We start from the raw sequence: 26,861 nt of genomic DNA, 5'->3' as shown, positions 1-26,861 counted from the left end.
TATTTCAGAGAGTGCTGAGAATTGTATTGTATCTCATGGCTTTACTTTCCTTCTCATTTAAAATAAATATGAATTAGACATTTCTGAGTTAAATAAGGGAATGTTTAAAATATATCAATTTACAGATCCGTTTGTATTCTACATGGTCATGTAGTACTTTCACAAATAAAACGAAACCCGAAACCAAAAATACTTCCCAACAGCAATTTTGTTCTCTTCTTTCTACAGTGAAGTCTTGATTTGTGATACAATACTTTCTATGGCAACAAATTACCATCAAGCACCGATTAAGAATTTGCTACAAGTTTCAACACACAAAAAAAGCTGTGGGCAATAAGGAGAGTGAAGTAGAAAAGAAAAGAAAAGAAAGCTCTTCAGATAAAGGTATTTCTGGAACAAACCTACCAGTTAAGACTTTTTTGGTTGCAACAGTGCATCTTTAAGTGGAACTCTGTATTGAATAAACCCTCTTACCTTGCTGTTTCTTGCGGCACATCACTGTGAAAAGCGTTGCAAATGCTGAAATGACAACTAATGGGACTGTAATGGCAATAGCTCTTATTGGTCCAGCCCACGGAGAATGTACTTTGAAAAATAAAGGAGAATTAGCCAAAAAAAAATAAGCTATATTATAATTATCGAATCAAATCTTCACACTGGGAATGTAAAACTGCTGCAGTACACTATTAGCAGGTAATTCTCAAATATCCAGTAGAATCAAACATCATCATGTTCTGCTCCATTTTAAACTGGTTTTATGCTGACTGTCTCCATCACCACAGCATTAGAGCAACTAACACAAATATTAAGTGCTGCATACCAACTCATACTTCCCCCCATAAGAAGAACTTTACATGAAGTGTAGTTTTGGTAAGATATGCAATATTCATTTGGACCTGACAGATTTTTATTCCAGGGTGCTGAACTAGCCACTTAGAAAGAACTCTCTTTCTGCACAGATTATCTTTAGCAATGTGCATTAGGATTCAGTCCATTTTGCCCATTGCCTTCATCTGAGGCTATGTTTTGTGTCTGCGGTTACATTCCGAAATCCCTACTTAGCTTCTTAATAACTGGTCTTATCCACAGACATGCTAAGCATTCACCTGACAGGTTTTCTAGACTGCTTGATTTGACTTCAGTGCTGAAGTACATAGGCAGGTAACACATTTAGGCTGCTCTCTCAGTTTCACTACATTATTTCCACACTACTGCATGCATAAGTTGCATGCAATTAAGATACAGACTATGATACTTCATATCCATATATACAACAAAAGTGACTTTCCCACACAGATTTCCAATGACATATTGATCTAAACTGTACTAAATATAAATGTACAGACAGGCAGATGCGTATGTACAAGTGTGCATGTCTGCTCTTTTTTCCTTAGGTCAGAAAATCACAGCACAATTGCCTCAGTAGCCTTGATTATGGCAAACAGACACAGGTCAAATCAAGATTTGTTTCCAACATAATTAAAACAATCTAAATTAATAAGGTAAATACTGTATACTGTTTAAAAAACAAAATTCATACCTGGTTTTAGCGCATAGTGCATTGTTTTCCTTGTTGTATTAGTGTCATCAACCAGCTTTGAAAAGTAAAAGTTGAATGTTATTTTGTGGATATTTAATTTTATTTATTTTTGCAATACATAAACTATAACAGCTTTCATGACCAAATGTGAAGACACTTACTGTTCAAAAAGTTAAAATTAAAGAGCACCACTAACTAGTAATTAGTGAAATCACCTTTGTTGGTACATAGTTTAATGTTGTAACATTAATTTTCAGAGTTCACATACTGTCACGATCAAGAGAAATACACAGCTTTTAAGTGTAGTAAAAATTGACCAAACTACTGAATTCCAACTAAAAAAGTCGAAGTCCAAGAATTACGCAGGCCCACAACTTTACTTGAAGGCACAGATGAAACTGCTATGCACTCAGGGAAGCAAAGCTATGGAAAGGTCAAGAACAATCTGTATAAAAACCTTTACTTGCCCATCGTATTTCAGTAGGGATGTGAGGTCCGATTTTACTAGAATATAACCTGAAATACTTTAATTTCAGTTCATTTCTCCATTAACATACTCATTTAGCTGTTGTACAAATGACTGTTTAGAAATATTACCTCAATTATATAATCCCCTGGAGACACATTCTGAAGAATACAACTTGTAGTATCTGTATTTTGCTCCTACATCAAAGAAAGAGAATACTTTGCAAGCCATTCACATACTTTTAAAACCTAATAAAATATACATTCACATTGATTTAGAAATATACAGTGCCCTCCTGTATTAAGACACCTTAAACCAGCAAAACTAAGTCTCTCCATTCAAATATGCAAGGACTACAATCCTCTGCCTGCAGAACTAAAATATGATTAATTAAAAAAAACCCAAAAAACAAAAAACAAACCAACTTAAAAGTTTGGTCTAATATATAAACTCTACATTATGCCCTGGAGCTCCCCAGCTTTCACAGACTTCAGATGAAAGGTTGACCACTGAGAACAAACTTACCATTGAATACTAACCAAAGTTAAGGAAAATAATACAGCAAATTGCAGCTCCCATAATAAGATTTAGGCACACAGCTGTACAAAATCACAGAGAGCCTAATGCCGTGCACAAACTAAAATGACGGCTATCTTGTGATACCATCTCAGATGGGTAATCTATAAAGTGGTTAATTTGGTGCAAAGGTGAAATAAAAAAGTAAAAAATAATATGTAGAACAAACATAATAAAACTGCAGTTTGAAGTACTAATTAGTTGTAGTGTCTTCGAGAGAGAACAGTCTCATCCCATTTGCTTATACTATCCAGCTCCCATGGAGCCCTCAAGCCTGGTTTCGACTGATGAGTGCTATCACAATACAATTATTATTTATATAAACAGTACCAAATAGTTTAAAAAATTTAAAACTGATAGCATTCTATACTATATTAAGTTTTTAAGGTTTCTGTAAAACCTTAGAACATCTAATGTTAATAGGTTTTGTGCTTGTAAGAGTTGCAAAACTCAGCGACGTACCTGCTTGCAGGTCTTTTGCTTAAATGGCCCTTCATGCTTAAGTTTGTAGTGAAGAAAGTAGTATCTAAACCCAAAGTTGTGAGGTGCATGATCAAAGGACACTTGCATGTTAAAACCCTGCTGGGTAACATTCAGGTTCCTTGGCTTCCAGTCTGTCAGAAGAGATATTAATGAATTAGAAAAAAGTGGCTCTTCAAGTACAGTAACTTTTTGTAAGATGAATATACAGAAAGTATTACACTTTACTTACAAGGTTTGCAGACAAGGTTTTCTGGCTGTAGCAACAATTCACATGCTACAAATACACACAAAAATTATTAATGATACAGTATCAAAATGCTATGCTATGCAAACAGAAAAAAGGAGGGCAAAAGAAGAGAGTTCATCATTTTGAAGACAATACCCCCATTTCTTTCTCAGTCTCTAATATGCATGGAGTAAATATATTTTGCAAACTTAGCTTCTTTGTTATGATTTCAAGTCCCTTCTCATCTTTATATGCGAAACACAAGTTCATTAATTTGAAAACAGCATTCCTTAGTGAGACAAAAGGGATAGCATCAGGCACAGCACAGCAGGAGAGGAAGTTGAAACAGCCTTAAATACATTTACTCCAAGTAAATAAGCATGCTGAGCACTATTACAAAGACAAACATTACTACGGTCTGCATCAACAGACAGACTTGAAAATATTTTAAGAAATATTTTAAGAATTAAGGGGGAAAAAACCCCTAAGCAGGACAAATATCAACATTTCACTCCAAAAGGTACTTGCAGTTTCTCATTATACAGGTTAAGCACTGAGGAACTTATTCAAGTTTCTTCTAACTCCAATGAGAACTGCTATGTAATTTTGAGAAATTCAACTTGATTTGTTGCTATCTAATTTTATATATACTCATCTCTAGATACCTGGTTTTGAAATCATGATCTCAAAACTAAAAACAACCTGAGCTTCTTCACAATGTCCAGAGAGGAGAAGGAGCAAACCATGAGTCAAATGTTCCTGAGAACCATGGGAGTAATCCTGCTGTAAGCAAACATGAGGTAATCTCAGGCCTAACTGAGACTTTTCTTCTGGTTGTTGCCTAACACGTATTATCATACACCACATAAGTATCTGCGGCATCCGAATTCTTTCTACGTTGCACCCAGATCTTCCTTCAAAGACTACGTCAGTAACCATTTTAACCCAGACTCAGCTAACATCTTCATCTACTACATTCCTTTGTTGGGAAAACTAAAAAGCTGGGGTGGGGGACGCGCCCATTGGTGAAGAGATGATATGCGATACTATATTGTATGCACTACTTACGTCTAGTTCGGAAGAAAAATGGGTGGTAATTACTTTCATTTTTAATGGAAGGAAAAGGAACAATCTTTACAAAGTAATCTGTTTCAAACTTCAGATTTACAAAGGGCTGGGATTCCATTCCCTACAAAAAGACAAGATTGCAACATATAGTAAAAACAAGTACTGTAACTGAAAGTATCTTTCAAAACAAGCCCACACTTTTGCAAACATAAGCAGAAATTAATACATTAAGAATCCTTTATCCACTCCTCCATTGCAAATGGACACGAGGGATCTCAAAACAGAGTTGGATGTGGACTATTACAGATGTGCACCTGTACTCCAGAGCCACCCAAATGACAGCTTCCAGTTTCAGGAAAGCTTCTATAGAAGGGGACTAGATCTGTCTCTAGAGCAACAACTACCACTAGTTTAAAGAGTAATACTTTTAGGAAGCGACTTGCATCCTAGTAAACAGCACATTGTGTATATGCTTAGATAGAGATAGATTTATATGCAGCATAGGAACACTTTCAAGACTACTCACACAATCAAGCAACAAGGAAACTTTTCTTGAAACAAAACACTTACTGTTCGTTTAAAACTGGGGCTGAGCTGCTTTGGATCTTTTAAAACCATCTGCTGGCATTGTCTTCCCTCTGATTTTAACTCCTCAAGTATTACTCGAAATCCTTTCAGGTATTCAATCCCTGCAAACAGCAGGGCATTTAAATAGAAGACTAATATTTCAAAATGCATAATGTGGTATTTTATGTAATTTGAATATATTTGTCTTTAAAAATAAAACTTACCATTCATATGAAACAACATTCGTGTTTTAATATCTGTTGTTGTACGTCAGTTCTTCCTGCATTTTCTATCTTGCCTATTTAGAATTCAGTCTTTGGCAAAGGCTGCAATTACTACATACTTGTGTAATGCTTAGAGCAGAGGGGCCCACACCTCAGCTGGGGCTTCCAAATTATCACTGCAATGTAAGTTATCATTTCCTTCACCCTCAGGAGTACTTTATAGAAACTTCACATTTCCATTATTAGCAATTAAATATAACATTTTGCTAGCAAATTATAGAAATACTCCTTTATAACATCTTCCTATCATTTCTGAGACTAGCAGATTAAAGGGATAGCCATTGTTACAACTTCTTTAGTTCTAGTATAGCATGGGATAACAGAAAACTTGACTTAAATGGAATGGAATTTATTCCAGTGTGTGAATACTTCCAGTTATTTGTAACTGATGCCAGAACTACACCCATTTTTTTCAAGTTACTCTAACACAACTAACTCTCAGCACAGTGTCTTTATATTTCTTTGCAATGTTCAAATCATGGAATTACTTCATTACATGACTAAACCGAGTCATGGCGATGTAAATGTCAGAGGACAATACCAGAGTGTTACCCTGTGATAGTTTTGTGGCTCAGGTATCAAAGTCACTGCATAGTTCTTCAAGACTAACTACCACTACTCCATCTAATTACATCTTTTCAGCAGCATTACAGATAGATATTTATCAGAATAGATATTTATCAAAGACACAGCCACAGCCTTCATAAGCTAAATGCTACCTAAATCAAAATGGATTAATTTGAGTTTATGCTATGCTTGTCAAAATAATAAAAAAACCCACCCAAATGTATGATTTACCACAGACCTCCTCTGTTTCACTAGTTTTCATGGGGGGGGGGGGGGGGGGGTTAATGTTTTATAATTTTGTAGAAGATAAAGACCATGAGTTGCCCAATGTGTTCTTAATATTCCATAGAACAAAAGCACTATTTGTGCTTACATGAAGACCATGAAAGAGAAAGTGTTCAGCCTCCATGTTACCCGAGATGTTGCAACGGCAGTTCTGTCCTCACGCTTTCCAAAGGATTAACCTCTGATCATTACAAGAAAGAACACCAAGCTTTGTTTCCCATAGAGATTTGATTCATCCAGTCTGCAGCTGAAGATTATCAAATGCTTTCAACTGCAGTTTTGCAGAAACAAGTGTAATTTTCATAAACCCCAGAAATTAGGGGTTTTTTTATTTATTTTAAAAAATTATGAAAGCATGATTTAATACTGGGAGGCCACCAAAAATGAGTTTTTCTTACCTAAAATGTTTGATTTAACAAATGCAGGTCTAGGCTAAAAAAAAATTTATATCAAGTTTAATAAATACACATTTGCATTATTAGCTATATCTCATCATTTAGGATGCAATCGTACCACATAAATGGGAGCTTCCAGCTCTCACTAAATCATAAGAAAAATCTGATTTAAAAGCTTTTTGAGGGAGCAGGAACCATGAAATATCAAGTTCAGAGTCTGCTGTATGAGAAGAACAACATGAAAAAAAACAAATTTCTGTTTTAATTTTGAAAACTATTGTGCTTAACTCTAACTTGAATTATTTCATTGTTATGGAAAAGCACCTTTGCATTTAAAATTCTTTAATGAAGTATTAAAAACATTCAAGAAGGAAACTCCACCTCTTATTTGCTAAACACTGGTGACTAAAAAACAATGAGTTTATATTAAGCTGCTCTATTTAGGACCTCAATTAGTGTGAAGAAAAAGGAATTATGAGCAGGTGTTGGCACACAGAGAGTGCACTATAGCGCAGCAGTCTCCAAATTTTGTTGATCATGCACTCCTATCAACAAAAAAAATTTTGACCACAAGCCCCCAGTATATTTATAAAATATACATAGGTACTACTGTGGTAATATATTAATGTACATTATAAAATATATACACACACACAAAAAGCATGAGATAAAGATTAAAAACTACTTTAAAAATAATTTTATTAAAATTTTATTCCCACTTAAATATTAATAATAATATATATTTTTGAGTGACAGCTATGTGATTGAATAGGCTTTTTATTTTTAAATCTTGGTTTAACACTTTATGATAAGGCAATTTGAAGGTCTGGTTCTAAGTTCAGTTAATTTCGTTACTTGGGTTTAATGGCTATCATAGCAGAAAAAAGAACCTCACAAAGATACATGGATCCAAATGAAGGAAGTGCATCATTGGCTGCATTTACTAAATCATGATACTCATTTTTCACTTTCATCCTCCAATTATGCAAAGGTTTTTCTTGAAATTTGGCTAGTAAATTTGTATCTTCCCTGATGTCAGTTGTCTTGCAAACTAATCAGAATGTGTTGCATTTTTGTATTTTTAACAAATGGGTTCAAAACCCACTGAAACTCTGCATTAAGAAGATTTTTAAACAGGCTAGGAAATTCTGTTTCCTGATTTTTTAAGTGTAAAAACATGATAGTTTTATAGGTGAGAAGGTGGCATTGTTTTCAGCAACAAAATCACATAACAAAGGAAACATTTCAAACATTCATTTTCAAAAAGCTCTTTCCATAGCATCAGTTTCTTTTGAAAAGCAGTTACTTCTCACTCATTGTTAAAATGTCACCTTCACCTTGAAGAGACATTAAATGTGCTTTTGGTTTGTCTTTTGTTTTGTTTTGTTTTTTTTTAAGTATCTGCTAGGTAGCAAGCATACTACTGACAGCCACTTGGCACCACAGAAAAGGTCAGCAAATTTGGAAGACTTGTCTTTTTGTCAAAGAAGAATGCTTAACTCAAAGATTTGAGTTTGACAACTCCTAAGCACTTTACCACAAGATAACCAGTGAACCTCCCAGTGGCACAAAAGATTTTCATGGTCACTCCCCATCTCATTACAAAGTACTGTAAAGATTCTAGTATTTAAATGTCTTGTTTTTATAGAACTAACCACTGATGACATCCTGTGCACTTCTGGCTCCAAATTCATTGCTGCAATAGTTTCCCTATGAATGATGCAATGACTGAATTTCACGTGTGGTGCCATCTCTGTAACGTTATGCCAGAATCCTTCTTTTCATTCCGTAATTTCCCCGTATTATTTCAGCCAGTTTTACTGTTGCAGGAAGAACAAGTTTTTCCCCAGTGGTATGTGGCTTTTTGTCTTTCACTATTGAGTAAGAAATCTCAAAAGAGAGTTCACAAAAAGAGGCTTCCAAAGATTTATCATTAAGTTCAGTGAAATTTTGTACTTTATTGAGTATTGCATGGCTTCAAACATCGCTGAGAAATTGTGGAGGTTTGTCTTCATGTTCCAGATGCTCAGTTTTCAAATGTCTTGCTAATCGTGATGGCTTCACAGTATTAGCTAATATCTCAAGGCACGCTATATGCTTTCGGCAAGGTTCATAATTAACAATGGCAGGTGTAAATCTGTATTTCAAATAATCTTGATAATTTTGGCCAACTTTTTATCAGAACTGATTGGATAGTAATTGTTTTTACCTTCTAATGTGGCTGACAAAGAGCCTGTACCAGGAGTAAGGGAACTGTCAGCTCTACTATTTTCTTGTTGTTCGCATATGCTCGCATTATTAGTATTATCTTCAATTATCTTAAGCCACTTGTCCATTTCATCGTGATTGCTAGTTTAGTTAAAACTAGATAATATAATCGGTAAATCCACTTAATCTGGCACACATACACTGCAATAAGTCACAATATGCTGAAAGCAAATGAAAGAGTGAGGGCACCACTGTGAACCCCTCCACATTGTAGAACACCTACTGTTCCTTTAGGATACCTCACATACCACACGTGAAACATGAACATCTGACATAGAGACCATGTAAGGGTGCCAGTGTCAATCCATATATATAGCTTAGTTTTTCTGTTCAAGATTTTAAAAATATGCAAATAGAAGTTCTAAAATTTTCTACACGTGCCCCAATGGATCACCTTGTGCACCCCCCACTTTGGAGACTACTGCTCTAGTGGGCAACAAATTACTTCCAGTGACATTTAAGTGATTGAGGAATACTGTTAGTGACCAGACCTGACAAAGAAACACATTAAAGTTTGTATAGCTATGATTAAATAATGTTTTCCACCTGTAAGACAATCTGCATCCTAATGAATCTTTAAGTGTATTGGCAATTAAACTCAATCAATGCCACTGAAATGCACCAATGCCTTGGGGCAGAGAATAAAATCAGGGCTATTACACAGTTCTGAAGAGCAGGAAAAATTCAACAAACTGGAATAGTAAAAAGCAGTGTATGGCTGCAGAGAGCATCCTACTTTTAAGGGTATTTCAAGTGAGCTAGTAAAAATAGCAGCTTTGCAAAGCTGTTAAGAATTTCTTCCTTCCTAAGCAGTTTGCTTCAATGATTCCAAGCATAATTTAATTATTTTACCTAATACCGATCAGCAAGAAGTTATTACCAAAGACATGATGAATTAGTCCATTTCCCTCTACTACTTACCAACGGCATTTGCTGTCCAAAGTATCGTCACTGCAACCTGTTCATAACATGCATACTGACTGATAGTTATATTCTGCACATCTCCAATCACGTGTTTTCCCACTGAATTCAGATAAGGTGTACAGTCTAAAAATATGGAGAAATAAATGCTTTAGGAAAAACATTCTAACTGACGTTCTTGTGCCATACCAGGGCAATTAAATCTTAATCTGCCAACAGCACCTAATCTTAAAGATCTATTCAAGCAACCAGTTTCCAACATGACCCACACTTTTCCATGTAAATAAAGAATTAAGTTAATTTCCTAACTTTTCTTCAATATTGAGCAAAGTAAAAGTACATGTCCACTATTTATTCTATAAAAATAAGTACTGTATAGTAAATCTAAATTAAGCTTTTGTTTCAGGACTCTGAAAACCACAAAACTTTCCAAATCACTGAGCACAACCACCTTCACCACTTGCAAAACCCTAGTTCACAGGACACCAAAGGAAATTACCAGTTTATAATACCAGTATAGCCTGTACCACAGTGTAAAAACGACACGTTGGGACTCCTAAAAGAGAATAACTTTTCCTCACTAATTACTCAAAAGAATATGAGGACTGATATTAATTTTGTGCATGTACAGAGCTTAGAGCAAGAGAATATTGGTCAATGATCAGGCACGTATGAGAACAATGAACAACATGAAGCTTTAGAACTGGTACTCCATAAGTGCTTTTTAACCACGACACTGTTTGATCCTGACCATAAAGAACCTACTGCCTAAATCCATCTCATGTCTGTCATCCATTCAATAGCCATATCCCCAGCAGATCACTTTCGTGCCACTGAATCCAGTCAGAACTAGTTTTGTCTTGTTATCCTCACAAAAACAGTGTCCTCCCTTAAGTTACAGCTCTGCAAACATGCAATTATAGAAAACCTCAGCTTTCATTAAGAAAATAAAATATAAAAAAAAATTCTTGATTTTGTTATTGAACTTGACCATGTGTTCATGCATTCAAAACAAGAAAACAAATGACCCTAAATTTTATTACTTTTAAAGCATTACAATGTTTAGAGTCATCTTTTGTGGCAGGAAGAGAAGTAGCGGCCAGAGAATTCAATAGTTCCAGAGCACATTAAGATGTTTATGAACAAACATTCTGCTTTTGAACTAGTGAAGCTAACAAAATCCAGAAAAAGTTGACCAGTAGACTATATATTGTGGACTCACGATTAACTCTAAAAAACTGAGATAATCTATATGCTATGTATTTGTCTATACAGAGTTTGTAGAAACGAAACATGAAAAACCAAGTGTTACGATAAGCCAATGCAGGAAATTCGAATTTAATTCAGAGGTGTGATCTTAAAGGCAAGGAAAGGAAAACTATTAACTGAAAAGCAGTTTTAGAAAATGGCTTCTTACTGTGAATAACAACGGTAAGGGATCTTTTATGTAACTGCCATGCAAATAAGAATAGAACAGTTTGTACAACATTGCCTTTTACAAAAGCTGGGCAGCTGGTACTTACTTTGCTCTTCGTAGAATTCTGTTGCTACGAGTGAACTCAATGACAGCATGAACTTCCTCTTAGGAGAATAGAGTATCTCTTTCAATGGAAAGTTTGAAGTAACAGTTTTTCTGCTAGGTCTGGATCTAATTAACAGCAAGCCCAAGATTTTGGATCCTGGTTACTAAAATTTTATGGTCAAATGACAATTTGCCAAAATGGAATATAGCACAAACGTCTCAAGTTTGACTGTGAGTCACTGATTTACATTTTTAAAGAACAACAGATTTAGGAAGAAAACAGAAGGGGAAAATTGCACTTTTCAGGAAACCACTTCTTTTACTTGAATACAAATGAAAATACTGAAACATACAAACATTTGTTCTTCACCTGAATAAATAATCTAACCAACTGATTTAACAACATAAAACACAGTTCGCTAGAGTTGCTGTGTGACAAATAAAAGCCTTTAAGACCCAGCCAGCAAGTCAAATTCTCTTTTGTGCTGGCTTATTCACGATAAGTATGTATTTCCATATTATACAAACTCTTTAGCCTTGATATCAGGGAACTCTTTTTCTAGTACTGCAGAACTCAAATAACTCCTTTGTCCAGGAAGCATGCAGTGCCAGCAGAATTTTGAATTAACACTTGTCATTGGTTAAACACAGTTCCTGGTGCCAGAATTAATGGAAAAAACATGACAGATACGGGACTTAAACAGACTCCATTGTGTTAACTATATGTGGGGATCTCTGTTCTGACTGGTATTATTTCCTGTTTTTCTTTATGTAGATAAAAAAACATAAGTCTTTTGTAGTGACCACTTACCTCTTGTACAATCTGACATACTTAAATTTTGCTCATTTTAAATATTAACATCAAATTAGATTTAAAAAAATTCACAGTGAAGGATTGCAAATTCAGAAATTAACGTAAAAATAGAGGAGCAAAAAGATGATTAGAATGAAACAAAAGCACTATTGTTAGGTTTCCTGATACATGCTCTCAATGATGAAATTATACCCACATTCAGTATCTAATTTCTTTGGGTAGGCAAAAAAACCAACCTGTAACTTGCATTGGCATTAATACAAACATTAGTGCTGTAAATTAGGACCTTCTCTTGACTGTACATTGAGTTTATATTGATGATGGCCACTCACTGCCCAAATAAGGATAAATTCCCAATGTAGTCAATAGTCATACTTCACTGACTAGACAACATAGATGACAAAAACCTTTAAAAAAATGAAAACAAAAAGACACAGCTATTTAGCAGACGTTTGAGGAGGTTTGAAGTATTATTGCTGCAACCTGCTTATTACTGTTATTATGCCAGAGATTACTTTCTTCTTAGTTTAGCTGCAAAACAGACCACATCTGCTGCAGGACTAAAACCATCTGTCTTCACTGAAAACGTAAACAGTAGTTTTCCACTAACCTGGTCCTTTAACACTGTAGCTAACGAAAAGTTCCAACTACTTCAACTAGATGAAGAGATTCTACTCATCTTCAATATTCATATTCAATATTAATTCTTGCAAAGACACATTTTTAATATATTCAAATACGAACTACACGTTTTCTACCTTGAGGCACTTTACACCACTTTCCCCAAAAATTACACATCAAAGATGTATAAAGCTTGAAATAATCCTTTCCTATGACTTCGTGTGTAGTGAACCTTTCAATGGCTACATTCTTTCACAGAATAAAATCATTCTCTATAATTTTCCAGCCAAACACTGGGCAGATGATGTATGTCAATCTGAAAGTGAAACTACTACAAATTATTAATTCATTTTATTATCAGTGAAACACAGAAAGGAGAAGATCCACCAGACGCACCAACAACAAATCTAGATTTTAAAATTATGTCAATACTAAAGAGCTCATGCTATTCTTAGAGCCATTTTTAAGACACATGTTGCTATATACTGACAACTGTGATGGAGTCCTTAATTTTTGTGAATATAGTGCAAATTTTCAACTTACTGTCATATTTAAAGGTGATATTGAGTAGTCCGTTGTTCTTGGTGACTGATGACAGCCCCTGTAGAGAAATATCAAGAAAATAATTTGAATAAAGCAAGCTACTTTGAACTTACGTAGATTTTTACTTTGTAAATAGTTTGTTGCAGGATCATAAAATTCATTATTTTTTTCCTTCTGTTTGGGCATAGCATCCATCAGTCTGAACACAGGCAATGACAGAAAAGATTGCATATACTTGCATGCACTCACCTGTCATCAACTTTCCAAAAGTAATACTCAAAGAAGTGAAAACAAAGCGAAATGAAAGTCCAAATACAATATTTGCATGAAGACATGAAATTGTGACTTCGGTAGTACAACTTGCCCAGTAGATGTGAATCATAGAAGCTTATTTTTGAAACAAAGTTATGTGACATTCTCAACTTCGACCATATAGGTTTATCATGCCCATAAAAAACCCACACCTATTAATCAAGGATTAATGACAAATCAAATTGGGTTCCCCAGGGCAAACACAATGTAAAAGAAGAGAAGAGAGAAAGAAGAGAGAAGAATGTCAGTCTGAAAAAGCTGATCTCAATTCCACAGTCGTGAAAAAGAGTATAAGAAGTTCTAACAGAAGAAGGAATGTCACTGCTAAGCACTGTGGTCATAGCACTTTAGCTCTATTTTCTTGGTGAAGGTCAGTTGCAGGAAAGAAATTAAAGGTAGGAGCAAAACAGTAGAAGAACTGATGAAAGAGCACTCATCACCTTCCAGACACTCCTCATCCCATTAACTACCTCAGAACAGGTGGCTAAAGGACTCTATTACCTATTTGTCAGTTGGGCAAACTAATCCACCAAATTTTCAGCACTCAGAATTCATCTTACAATCAAGTCATCCTTTTTTTTTTTTAAGTCTAATATTATTCAATGCTCACAAGAACTACACAGAATTCAAAGCTTAACATAAGCTGAGGTATGATAAGCCAGGACACAAAATCTATGGCCTGGTTCATCAGTGTGTCTGAATTGTATATGGCAGAAACTCTTACTACAGAGAGACTATCGATGTCCAGTGTCTAGGTATGTGCCCACACCTACCCTTCATTAAATTATTTTATACAGATATATTTATATGTAATTTATGTTTCTGTGCCTGATACCATTCTTGTAGAATTTATACTTCCATGTGCTTTGAGTCTTACGCAGTTTATGCGCTGGACTACTTTCCTGTTGTATTTATTTATGTGAAAGGCCCCCATATAGAGGCCCAAATCATTTTACCACATATTGTAAATATTCGGAAGAAATTCTGGCCGAGAAGAGTTTACTTAGACAAAAACACAGATGGAGAATTTAAATTTCGATCTTCCCATTGATTATTGGCTAAAATCAACAAATAGTTAAAGAAGAACAAATGAAACAGTGGATTTTCCAACTGGAATAATTGAGATAATTATATCCCTTAACTCTTCCAGCAGAAGTGCATATCATAGAAATCCATTATGCTACATCAGACACACTTTCCTAATATCAAATACTATTAAAACAGATACTGCCATCCTTGCTGAGTGTCGCAGAATCTGAGGACCAACGGGAGAACTATTCCATTGCTCTCCCAGGGAGGAATCCAGACATATACGCAAGCTGGTGCGTCTGGTATCTCTTCTATACGTACACAAAAGAACCTTGGACTTCAGAGACAGCAATACCTTACTCTTCAGAAAGCACTGAAATTGTTTTTGGAACACAAAACATGGCATCACCCTCACCCTTACTAGACACAAAGTAGAAAACTGTAACACTGATTATTATGGAGTAATATCATTCCCTGAAAGGCAATTAACATCATATTTACCATTATCTTGACAAAAAATATGAGCCATTTACATGGAATTATATCTGGGTTTACAGCTACATTGTAAAGGACGGAAAGAACTCCAACATTAATTAGATGTTGTCACGATCACATGTAAACATTCACTGCATCTCACTTCATAGTCAGACACAGGTGTTTAGAAAGAAAAATAAGGTATGAGTTAAGTTACCTTTAAAAAAAAAAAAACACAAACTGTAAAATACTACATACAGAATGAAAGCAAAGCAGATCTTGATAGTACTGTTAAAAGTGAAATTTGTAATCTCACTTTCTTCTTAGGTGGCTTTTCATTTGTTTAACTTTGATTTAGTTTGGCATTAAACAAGCTGTTATACAAAAAGGTCTCCTGAAACAGGAAGGCGTAAATTTTTTTTCAGTCTTAACTTTTCTATTAATATTTGTTTTACTCCAACTCATTTTCTGTTTCTCTTAAGCTATATAAAATCTCATTTAACTCAGTACTACAGCAAAGCAAAGACATTACGTGTCTGATACAATATGCAAAAAAAACACCCCCAAACTATTGACTTTTTATATTTATAAATAAAGACAGATAAACCATCAAATTAATTGTTACCCGTCTTCCTTTTGTCTCCTAGAGCTGAAGTTTTGAGACAAATTTCACCAAAGCCCAGTGAAAATTAGCACAAATGTTTTAATTCTTTAGACAGGATCTTTTATATCCTGTATTTAAAAAAAAAAAAAAAAAAGCAATGCTTTTTACTGCACCTTTAATTGCATTTCTACTGGAATTATGGTGACAGCACAAAATATGTAACAGTAGAAGTATAAATCGATATACCACAATCATTAATAAAGTAGATGCAAAAGGTAAACATAACATAAGCCAAACTCTGCTGAACTTAAGCAGCACTTACAGGTTGTAAAACTGTGCTCCCAAGTGTATAAAAGGTTCAAAAAAGGCTGCAGTAATTTGGGTGAGAATTAGGGTCACTTTAAAGTGCTGAACTAGCTAATTGTCATATGAGTAAAAACATGTAACCTAGTCAGATAATTTGATCAAGCTAAACTTTGGTATTAATCCTCCAAGTACTTACTGCTGTGAGTTTAAAAATATATTCTTCCAGGAAGCATTCCCTTGTATTTAAGCCATAAAGTAATTGTGCTATTTAAATGGCTTATAGCTAAGACAGCTTGTTTAGAGCATCTTTCTTTAAAACTATAAATACTAATGCTGTGGCCTTAGGGCTCCACATTCTTAGTTAATTAACCACAAACATTTGTGAATTTACACGAAGCTTTTAATTCTGAACTTTACTAGAAAGCAAGTCTCCATTGCCTGAAGCTTTGTCTATAAAATCCCTTTGGTCCACATACTTCTATACACACCGACTGAGAAGGAATACGTAGGAAAGAAAACAGCCAAAACATCTTTTATGCAGAGCTACAGACCACTGGTCTTTAAAGAGATAATCAAAGTTGAATGCACACAGATTAGACTACCAATAACCTTGTTTGTAAAAAAGCAGGGATGGGGGAAAGGTGTGAGGGGGGTATCCATAACAACATTAAATCTCATATTATGTGAGCTCAAAGCACAGAATTCCGCAGAAAACATGATAAACTAAGATCCAAATCCTGCATCTACATTGGGCAAGGAAGCCAGAAAGAATTTCCATCACGTATCTCAAATCACAGAGATCAATGCTCGATCTGTTCCTCAATCCATATGAACAACTTGGACAGTTAAGGTTAAGATCCTAAGATATCTTAAATCAGCACAATTCTGAATAACACTAATACATATAATCTCCTGAAGAATGAATACCTAATTTGGATGTTCAAGGCATGTGCAGGCATTTAATTTTATTTAAATATTCACCTTTCAACATGAAAGAGCACAAGTATTAATAACAGTCAAAGACTATTACATGAAGTTAACCTGTATTTTTGTTTGTTTATATTTTTCTAATACCTACACTTCATTTATGGTAACAACTTATTAATGAAATGCACTTAAAACAACTCTTTTTACCCATTACTATGCCACAGAGGAACAAAGTTAGGATTACATTTCCAGAAATAAAGCTTAAATGAAAATTTAACCACATGAACTAATTGTACCTCCAAAAAAAAAGTTAAACTTAACTAATGCCTGCCATCAGAGGCATACGTTAAATACAACAGAAAGAAATTTTAAAAAATCTGCTTGATTTTTATTGTTGAACTTTCCCCTCTTCCTTTTAATCTAGAACATATACTGTTTCATATTTGAAAGTAACATCTATTTTTTATATTTGACAATTCCTGCCAGAGATGGCATTGGTGATTTCAGAATTGTCCTGTGAATAACCATTTTTACAAATAATATTGAAATACACTCTCAACATTCAACTTCTGTTGAGCAAACACTCTTTCATTCAATAAAGGCAATTTATGCATGCGAATAGGCACTGTCAGGCAGCCACTTTAACATCAATACTAGGAAACAGAGATAGATGCTAGCACTAATTACAGAGATCTGTTAAAGGAGGTAGGAAATCACTACCCCTCAAGCATAGCCTTGTGCACCAGACCAAAACAGTAATCATGATTCATCTTTCATATGTTGTTAATCAATGCACACATGGTCCTAATTTCATGCTCCCATGAGGCAAACTGAAGGGACAATTGTTTTTGAACTCTAACATCAAGATGAATAATCAATGTTTATCATACTCGCTGCTCAGTAAACTAAAAGCTTTATATTTGACATCTGCTCTTTTCGTTTTAAAGCTTTCTTGATGCTTTCAACCAACTTAAAGTATTTTCTGTTTCTACAATCATCAGTAAAAAGATTAATTATCTGTACTGTTTATACGCCTGCATTTTGGATTGCTTCCAGCAAAATATAACAAAATACATAATCCATGCTAATGTTTGCAATATAACTTCTGTGTACTCCACTGACTGCAGAATGAATTCTAAACCCTGGGTGGATGGGTTTGTACTGTTACTACTATATCCTTGGTGTAACTGACAATTCCAAACATAAATTTTCTTCAGATTTGGCTTTATATATATGTATTTAAGTTCCTGCACTGCATGCACAAATTATGGGAAAAACATTTTAAAGAAACATCTCAGTGACACTGCAGAAGTAAGTTTTAATAAAAGTGAATTCAAGGAGCAATAGCCTTCTCTGTGCCTATTTCATATTTGAAACAGGGACCTAGATTCTTAAAAACTTTTTTTTTAAGCTCTTTTAATAAGTTGGTATCTTTTGTGTTTCTTCTTATGTAAGCAACATAATGATTTACAAGAAATCATTGTTGTTATTTATTTACTTTTTCACTGCTTCATCTTTAGAGCCACTGCACCTAAATTCAGCCACAGAGGAGCTGAATATGTCTTCATAGCATTGCATCTTGAATTTGACCTGAGATATGAAAGATAAAGCACTGGTTTTACTTCACTATAAAATATGTATTGGGGGGGGGAAGAAAACCATCATTTTTGAGCATGAAGGAACTTCATGATCCATCCAACCCCTGGTTATCCTCTTGTTATACAAGCTGGTTAGCTGATTCTTCCCCAACACATCCTTGTCAAGAGCAGCCTGACATGTTCAAGGATCCCAATTTTTCTTCTACCTTACTTGTGAAAATTCAATGGTCAATCTCCAGGTGTTAGCACATTACTTGTACACAATTGTCCCTTTCAGACAGAGTATTAGGTTGCCTGGTAGATCAATTAGGCCCTTCCTCTGAACTGGAAGAACCTTTGTTTCATGTGAACATACTTAATGCTTTGACTTTCTCAGCACAGCTCAGCCTTCCAGGGAGTAAGTAGATGCCTGGTGACCTGAGGCAGGCACAATACGCTTCCCTTTGTTTAAAACTGTCAGGCACGTTCACATTTAGCATATTGCTTCTCCATCTCCCAGAATACAGCTTATTACCCCAATTTAAGCCCTGTAACTTGGAAAAACATTATGAAGCATCCGTACTAGCCTTTTTAAAAAAATGTTCTACCTTAAGCAGCAGTCAAAATCTTCTAAGAAGTCAAAAATTCAAAACCAGTACTGTATAGATGCCTCAGACACTGTGCGTTATAATCCAGGTACATCATCAACAACAAAAAAACTACTTTACATAAGAATCTGGGAGGCAAAACATGCAAAACTTACTTTCCTAAACCAAACCCAAGGAACTCATACTCCATTTGTATAAGAATTGTCCTGACCTTTTGTGATCATTAAATATCTCATTTTTTCACAAAATGACAACATTATCCATGGTTTCATGGCTGACTTCCCACACAGGTAATTACATTTTGTCTGAACAAATTCTTCTGCCATTTCAACTAGACATGGTTTTCTCAGGTTCCTCCTGTCATGAAAGGATATTGAATTGAACAGCTGCTGACTTAAATCCTGTCCTTAAACGTACACATGTATACTCGTATGGCAGCTAGCTTCATGGGGGTCTTTTCAGATTTTTGGGGTCAAACATGCTGACTGAAGATCACAAATTGCAGTGTATCCTATCTAAAAAAAAAAACCTAACAAAAACAACAACAACAAACCAGTAGAAATGTCTTTTCATTATGCCTCATTCCCAGCTATTTTAGTTTCTATTTAAAAAAGGCAACATGGAAGGTTACCTTACACATTAGTCAGTCTAATAAAGAGGTAAGAAATCATTGTAATGAAGAAATACTACAAAAAATATTTACAGCATGACTCTTCAGTATGCAACATGGCTTCACCCAGCTGTTCACTGAATGTATGTCAACTTGTTTACTTTAAGGAACAGACAGTCCTGAAAGCCACAATTTAACAACAATAGAAGCAAGTTTAATCTATACTGTTTGCCACCTACTGTGAAAATCTGAAGTCTCTGAGTCAAACCCAGGAATTCAATGCAGCAAAGCATGGAAGAAAAAGGGTACCAGCTCTTATTGCTCTCATGCAATTTACAAGTTTGCCTAAGCAGTTTTCTGTAGTTTGCCTGTCACAATTTTTTTCCAACTTCCTTGTGTGAATAATGTTTGGTAAATTAAAAGCCTTCTAAAAAAAACAAACAAAAAGCCCCCCCAAAATCAACAGAATAAATATTTTCAAACAATGCACATTTCCCACAAACTTTACTGAAACTTGCCTAGTATAAGGATATTTGGACAAAAGCCAAAAGTGTGTAGTTAAACCAGTGTTCTCTTAACTCTGGGACATGACCCCTGGCAGGAGAATTGCAGAAAAGACGAGGTGTTTGGGAAGGGGAGGGGGAAGAAAAGCAATGCCAAGACAGGTGCACGAATGGTGATTGTGACTGCAAAGGAAGGGTGGTAGAAATGGTAAAGTTGTTTCTAGAGGAACCCAAGACAAATTAGTTTGAGAAGCACTGACTTATGCTATAAACAACAAATAAATAGAATAATTTACAACTGAAATAATGGAGGAGAAATTAATGAAGCCTGTTATGCATGCTTACTGCTTAACATACAACACAGCATACTGTAAGATGAACAAGCTAGCTAATTATTCCACTCAAATTAAAGAATATATTTCTTCTTATGGTGGGATGTTATCTACAACTTCAGTAAGCCTACAGGGTCCCATACTTAAGAGGAACAATTGCACAGGCACTGAATTTTAGCTTATGCCCAAGCACTTCTAAACTAACCTGTCTAGGAAACAACTAAACCATATATTTTCATTCATTTAATTGACTGTCCACTTAATGTGCAAACATGCAGAGCCATAAGCTGAGAGGCACAGTCTTTCTCTCGATGTTCAAAGAAAGTTAGAAGACAATCAAGAAAAGGTATCAAGAGGTGACTGACGCTTGAGAGAACAATGGATATATATTGTTTATATTAATATGTATATAATATGTATGGATATATTCATTCATTCATTTTGCTTACCACATTAAGAAATGATGTAGCTTTCAGAGGAGAGGGCATCAGGGAAAAAGGAAAGCAAGTAAGAACAATACTTCAGAGCTACAAATTTTATCTTTCAAGATTTTATGCACATAAAGGTTTGCTGCTTCTCCTAAATCAGTAAGTACTTGCAAGCCAGCCAGATCCAAAAAGAAAGTTTTTTCCTTTAAAGCTGAGCATATGCAATGGCACCTGGAGAACAACTAAAGGAACTTATTTCCAAAATCATAAATGGTTCACTAATAATGTTCTGCTGCCAGATTCCTACCTTTCAAATTGGAAACTCCTAGCACAAGCTCTTTGTTTGATCCCAGGTTTCATCCAAAGAAACAAAAAAGCTGTAAAAGCAACTAGGACTGACTTTGTAGGTTCAGTTTTAAGCTTCAGCCAGAACACAATTCAGAGTTACAACTATTTCAGGGTGGGTTTTTTTGCTCTTGGCTTCTCAATCTAATGCCAAAGTGCACACAACCCCCCCCTAAGAATTCTGAAGGAAACTGTCATCAAATGTGGATTAACTGCTTTATTCATAACTGTTCTACCTAAAAAATTCTAATCTGAAATTTACTGCATTTTTGGAGATTCTCATTGCAAACAAACTTAGAGCAAGCAGACTGGAGATACTCCATTTGCAGTACAGGGTGAGTTTACCCGATCTGTAACTTGTGAAAATGGTAAGAACAGCTGCTTGCAAGGAAATCTTTAGAGCAGAACATCACATAAAGGCTGGAATGTGAAAAATTGGACATAGCACATCTATTTTTTGTGCATATTCACACAGTATCTTCCCCAATCCTAATCCTTGTCCTGTATTATCTGAAAGTCACTGAAATTCTTTAAGAGCTTTGCAGTCAGAAAATATGAAATGCATATTCTTAGAAACTTAATTTTAATTCTTACTTACACGAATGAAACATAGAGGGACAACTAAGGAAAGTACTACATATTCACAGGAGCTCATGAATGTAAAGGAAACTAACGCACATTGGCTTTGTAGAACCAACATGTAAACAGACCAAAGTTTTGGTTTTGGAGGATATGGAGGCAAGGTAATTTAGCAATAACTCCACTTTACTGATTAGAGTGCCACAGAATGCATAAAACTTTTAAAGTAGATAGGGTTTGGGATTGTTCCATCTTAATCCCTCCCTTTGAAGTAATGCAATTATTTTGGACATAAAAACCTATTCTTAGGGATTTAGAAACACACAACTGTACTCATCCATAAGATTTTAAAACTGAGAATTCGTAAGCAGTATGGTTCGGTTCCAGGAACAATCAATTATTTGCTTGCCAAAATCCCATGTTCCAGCTTTAAAGAATCTTTCACCATTCCCCCAACAGTATTTTTAATACCTCACATGAAACTTGTTTTTGCAGGAGATGAAGTAAAAAACAAAACAAAACAAAACAAAAAAAACTTTCTTTAAAATGATACAAGCATCAAGCATCTCTTCCCAAAGTTACCATCCTTGTGAGCTACATAACTTAAAAAGGCTCAGGCAATGAGAATCTGGGACTTTAAATGTGATAGGCATCTACTCAGTATCAATGCAAAGGTATCTTTCGAATTAAGTTCAATATCATGAGGGACATAAGAATAACATACCAAGAAGCACCACATTTATTCCATATACAGCCATGTTATACAATCCCCTCACCAAAAGTGAGGGGCAGATTGCTATAGTTTCAGAATAGACTGGCATGATGACTGTATCAGACTTTTTTAATCTGGATTGGGAAAAAAAAAAAAAACCACCAGCAAAAACAGAGGGACCATTATGTCAAACACAATGGCTAAAAATACTTTTTGGTTCGAAGAAAAGTTCTTGTGCATCAACTATGCTAATAAAATAAATTACCTTTCCCTATAAATCTGCCCCTAGGAAGCAATCAAGTATTCCTCCCTTTCTTCCTTTCAGAAAGTTAATGGACAAGCTGCATAAGCTGGCTTCCTGCAGAGTTAGAAACAAGTCTCAGTTATGTTGCCCTTCCTTCTAACGGTGTTAAAGCTATGGGCTTTGGTTCCTTCACTGCTACCCATTGTTACTCCCACCTCCCCGAGACAAGCATGCCAGCAGAGATTCTTACTGCTGAACTATGCGCTTTTAGCAAATAAATTTCATTTTAGAGCCTCCATCTAGTCCTGGTCCACAGGGAAGATGAAAATTACTCCCACAGCTTAAGCAGTAATACATCAGCAGTGAGGATTAGAAGGTCCAGTGCTTACTATTTACTGATGATCCACATGGCTGAACTTCAGAGACACAGGCAGATACAGATTTAAAGCTTCAACTGCCAGGGAATTTATACACTCCTGGTTACCCTCTATGAAGTACAGTCATCATATCTGCAGCCAAAAAACTCCATTTGGAATGTGTCAGAAATACACACAAAGCTGCACAAACACTTCTGGTCCACCTCAAGGATACTTGGAAGAAACAGTAGTCAAATATTCCAACTATACCGGCCCCTCTCTGCAAGCATACTGGAGCTTCCCCACTTACAGCCATCTAAGTAGGAAAAGTTCCACCAAATGATCATCAACACCATGAATTTGAACACAACACAATAAAACCATCCAAAATACAGCTTTCTGTGGAGACGTTCTTAAGAATGTTTCTGGGAACCTCCAGTCTTGAATTAAGTTTACCTCAGAATTCACCTGATCATCAAGGCTGACTTTCTTCTCCTACGGTTTTGATTTTCACACTCTGCAAATCCATGTATTTTGTCCCTAATTGTTTTCAACCATCTCTTCATACAGAATAGCTTCTGCCATCAAGATTGTTGAGGCTTTTCACAATGAAAAAAGGATGAAGAGAAGACAGAACACTTTCAAATATTCCTGTGTGCTCATCTCTCTTCAGTACTTGGATTTGAAAAGCATTAAGTATTGCTAAATCTTACTGTTGGAAAAAAATCAAGGAAATGTGTGTTTTAAGTCTATCTGTACTGGCAATCTCTTCAGGCATTATGTGCTATCAAGTCCCATGAGGTTTTTAACTACTAAAAAAGGGAACCTAAATACAGTTTTTAAAATAGAGATTTAATGTTTGAAATAGTATTGAAACTCCAGTCTGACTGCATTCAGTTTCCACTAATAAAAGTCACACCCTATGGATATCACACTTTATAACACACTTGAACAAGTAAAACAGTTTAAGAGATGCATTTTTCCTACGTATTTCATGTTAAGTGCTTTTGAAAGTAGGCCAAAGCAAAGGTTACACATTCTATCTGTACAGCACATGGCTAGTTCATAACTGCAATTTTTATACTAATTAATACACTATTTGACATGAATTGTGGTATCTGCTAAAACACTGATACAAACTGTATCACAACCTGCTTGGGCTTTAAATTACTTCACTGGTGCCATTTGCCTAACTACCATTTAAGCTCTTGGAATATTTTCATTCTAAATCTTTCTCATGAAGGATTGTTCTTAGCCAGTTTCTAGAACCTTGGAGCACTTTTTGGTTTTGTATTATTGCTTAAAATTGGATTATCCAAAAAACTACGGCAAAGAAAACCTACGTCTTGGTAACATTTTTCAGTCAAAGCAGCTTTCGTTTAAACGATGAATGTCCATACTCACTAATAAGTAATAAAAGGAAATCACACCTTGGGAAAAATAGCAGGAACCCTAAAATCAAATGCCTGATGCACAAACACAGGCTTGGCATATGGGTCTACCCTCTCATGGCCTACTCTGACAAGATGCAGGAATGGTACAAAGTGCATTTCGCCTCAGGAAAAATACCATTGCTGTGCTGCTCTAAAGAAATTCCTCTGGTTTCCACACAATCAGCACCAACAAGATCCAGACTCATTCCACACTAAGTCCTTACAAGTGAAAGGAACCCAAAGAGAGGACATCCTAAACTGTAATTTCACCTACCTCACTAAAATTGCCAGTAATAAAAAATCATTTTAGAATACTGTATCAAACACATACGCTGTTCAAGTGAAAAAAAAAAATCAGCAAAGACATGTATTTTCTTAGATAGCATTTCTATTGCAGGAACACCTGAAAGGTCAAGCTAGACTAGGTGCCAGTATGGAAGAGGCTGTAAGTGATTATCACTATGGCATATTTTATAATGTCCAGTCATAGGCCAGCATGTTCCTGTGGTGTTGCACATACACGTAAGGAGGACAGTGACATTCCTAAAGCCTTTAGATTGAAAAAATTTTCTCAATCTCACTTTCCTTCTCAACTAATTTTCCATGAAACGCCGTAGACATGAAGGACTGACCATTAAAACACACAAACACCTTTTGCATTGTATTTTGAACAGAAGAATCATCTTGTGATTTCTCCCTGTTCAGAGACTTGGGAAACAGATTCATTTCCTGCTTTATCCATACCGTCTATCAACAACTCTGAGGAAGCCATTTAACACCTTTTGTGCTTTAGCCTCTCGTCTGTAAAATGGGATAACAGAATTTCCTTTCCTCCAGTTGTCTATGAAATAATTTCAGATAGCAAAGTACTCAGAGCAAGGACTTCCATTTAGACTGTGTATATAGACACACCACACACTCAGCATAATGAGATGCAGATTTCAGTTCATGTCCTTTGGTGATATTCATAGTAACTAATAAGTTTTACAACAAATCCATAGTTTAAACTTTTCCTCTCTTTAAAAGAGGAATGCTTTGGTTTTACATACAGATTTAATTATTCTTTTAGTCTACACCTCAGATAATAAAACTTTTCCAAACCGCCCAAATTAAGTAATAAATCTTGACCCTATTAAAGGCTTGTTTTTCAGCTTTGCAGGAACACAAAACAGAAAAAATCCCATACACCCAAATAACTTACGTGATGCAGAGTTGATATACAGAAGCTAAGGCTTGACTATAAAAGAAAATAGATGCACAGTTTTCCACATTATAATTTTTGGATTATTTGCTTGAGTTGTTTTGATTAGTAATAAGGTAAGAGGTTAAGTTATTATAACAGTGTAATCAGGGTAACTGCTAATAAGTGCTGATATAAATTTGACAGGAATTATTTGAAACCTAAATTATAATCTGCTAAGGTTTAGGGAAAAAAAAATGTACAAAGTTAATGTGTAAAACATTTAAGGATGAACAAAGGTCACACTTACAGTGGCAATATGCTGAGCTTTCCACAAGGTGATGTTCAAGACATGGAATTACAATCTAGCAGAAACAGGGTGTCAAGTCAGGTAAAATAATCATCTGCTCTGATTTTAGTGACAGGGTATATTAACTTTTCTCTTGATTTTTTAAGTAAATAGTTAGCTTTGTTTCATAATTTTACCATGATTGGACAGAAACCCATCAAGCAAATATAGCAAGTATTATCTGAACCCTCTTTAATCTCTAATCTGATGATCTTCATTCCTCCAGCCCAGATCCTCCAAGTTATGACACACACCAAATTCACTGCTTACCCATGTTCTGTAAAACAATCAATAAAAAGCTTCAGAACAGTTTTCTCTGTTTACAAACACACCCGTGCCACATCCAGGTATACACACTCCCAGAAGGAAAGTAACCATACTAGACTTTTATTACTTCCTTTTGAACACTACCATGAATTCCTTTTTCCTTCCATCTCTAACTTACTCAAAGCATAAAATAAAATATAATTAATTAGTTGAAAATGGAAGAATTCAAATGAAAATTATCAGCCAGATTTAGTGTTCACATGGCCACTACATGGTACCATTTTCTTCTCATATGCTCTTCTCACATAATTTTCCTCAAAATAATGCGGATAAGCTGGTTTGCACTGAAAAAGTTAAACACATCTTTCATTAAATGACACCCACCTTTCATTAAATGAATTTTAATCAGTCTTATACAGTATCTGTAAAAAAAAAATTAACACTTCTGCCTTTGCTACATATCTTTTAAAGAAAGAAATACACAATTGTTTCCAAACTTTTATAACCACATATTAATGCACAACAGTATGAAAATGAAAA

At 35.2% G+C, this 26,861-nt stretch overlaps 1 protein-coding gene across 2 annotated transcripts in view; it reads right to left on the bottom strand.

Moving 5' to 3' along the window:
* The window catches only part of IL17RD (interleukin 17 receptor D), a 75,486-nt gene that overhangs the window by 10,636 nt on the left and 37,989 nt on the right, over positions 1-26,861 (bottom strand). For both annotated transcript variants that reach the window (XM_069812265.1, XM_069812264.1), the window contains exons 2-10: positions 13,147-13,204; positions 9,647-9,772; positions 4,930-5,048; positions 4,360-4,480; positions 3,295-3,339; positions 3,045-3,196; positions 2,138-2,203; positions 1,541-1,595; positions 475-585 (exon numbers count right to left, since the gene is read on the bottom strand). In XM_069812265.1, coding sequence (XP_069668366.1) covers positions 475-585; positions 1,541-1,595; positions 2,138-2,203; positions 3,045-3,196; positions 3,295-3,339; positions 4,360-4,480; positions 4,930-4,977 — 598 coding nt within the window. In that variant the 5' untranslated portion in view covers positions 4,978-5,048; positions 9,647-9,772; positions 13,147-13,204. The remainder of the gene's footprint in view (positions 1-474; positions 586-1,540; positions 1,596-2,137; positions 2,204-3,044; positions 3,197-3,294; positions 3,340-4,359; positions 4,481-4,929; positions 5,049-9,646; positions 9,773-13,146; positions 13,205-26,861) is intronic.

The sequence above is a fragment of the Haliaeetus albicilla genome, chromosome 24 (assembly GCF_947461875.1).
Source record: "Haliaeetus albicilla chromosome 24, bHalAlb1.1, whole genome shotgun sequence".
NCBI classification, from domain to species: Eukaryota; Metazoa; Chordata; class Aves; order Accipitriformes; family Accipitridae; genus Haliaeetus; species Haliaeetus albicilla.
This window is presented reverse-complemented; position numbering and strand designations above follow the sequence as displayed.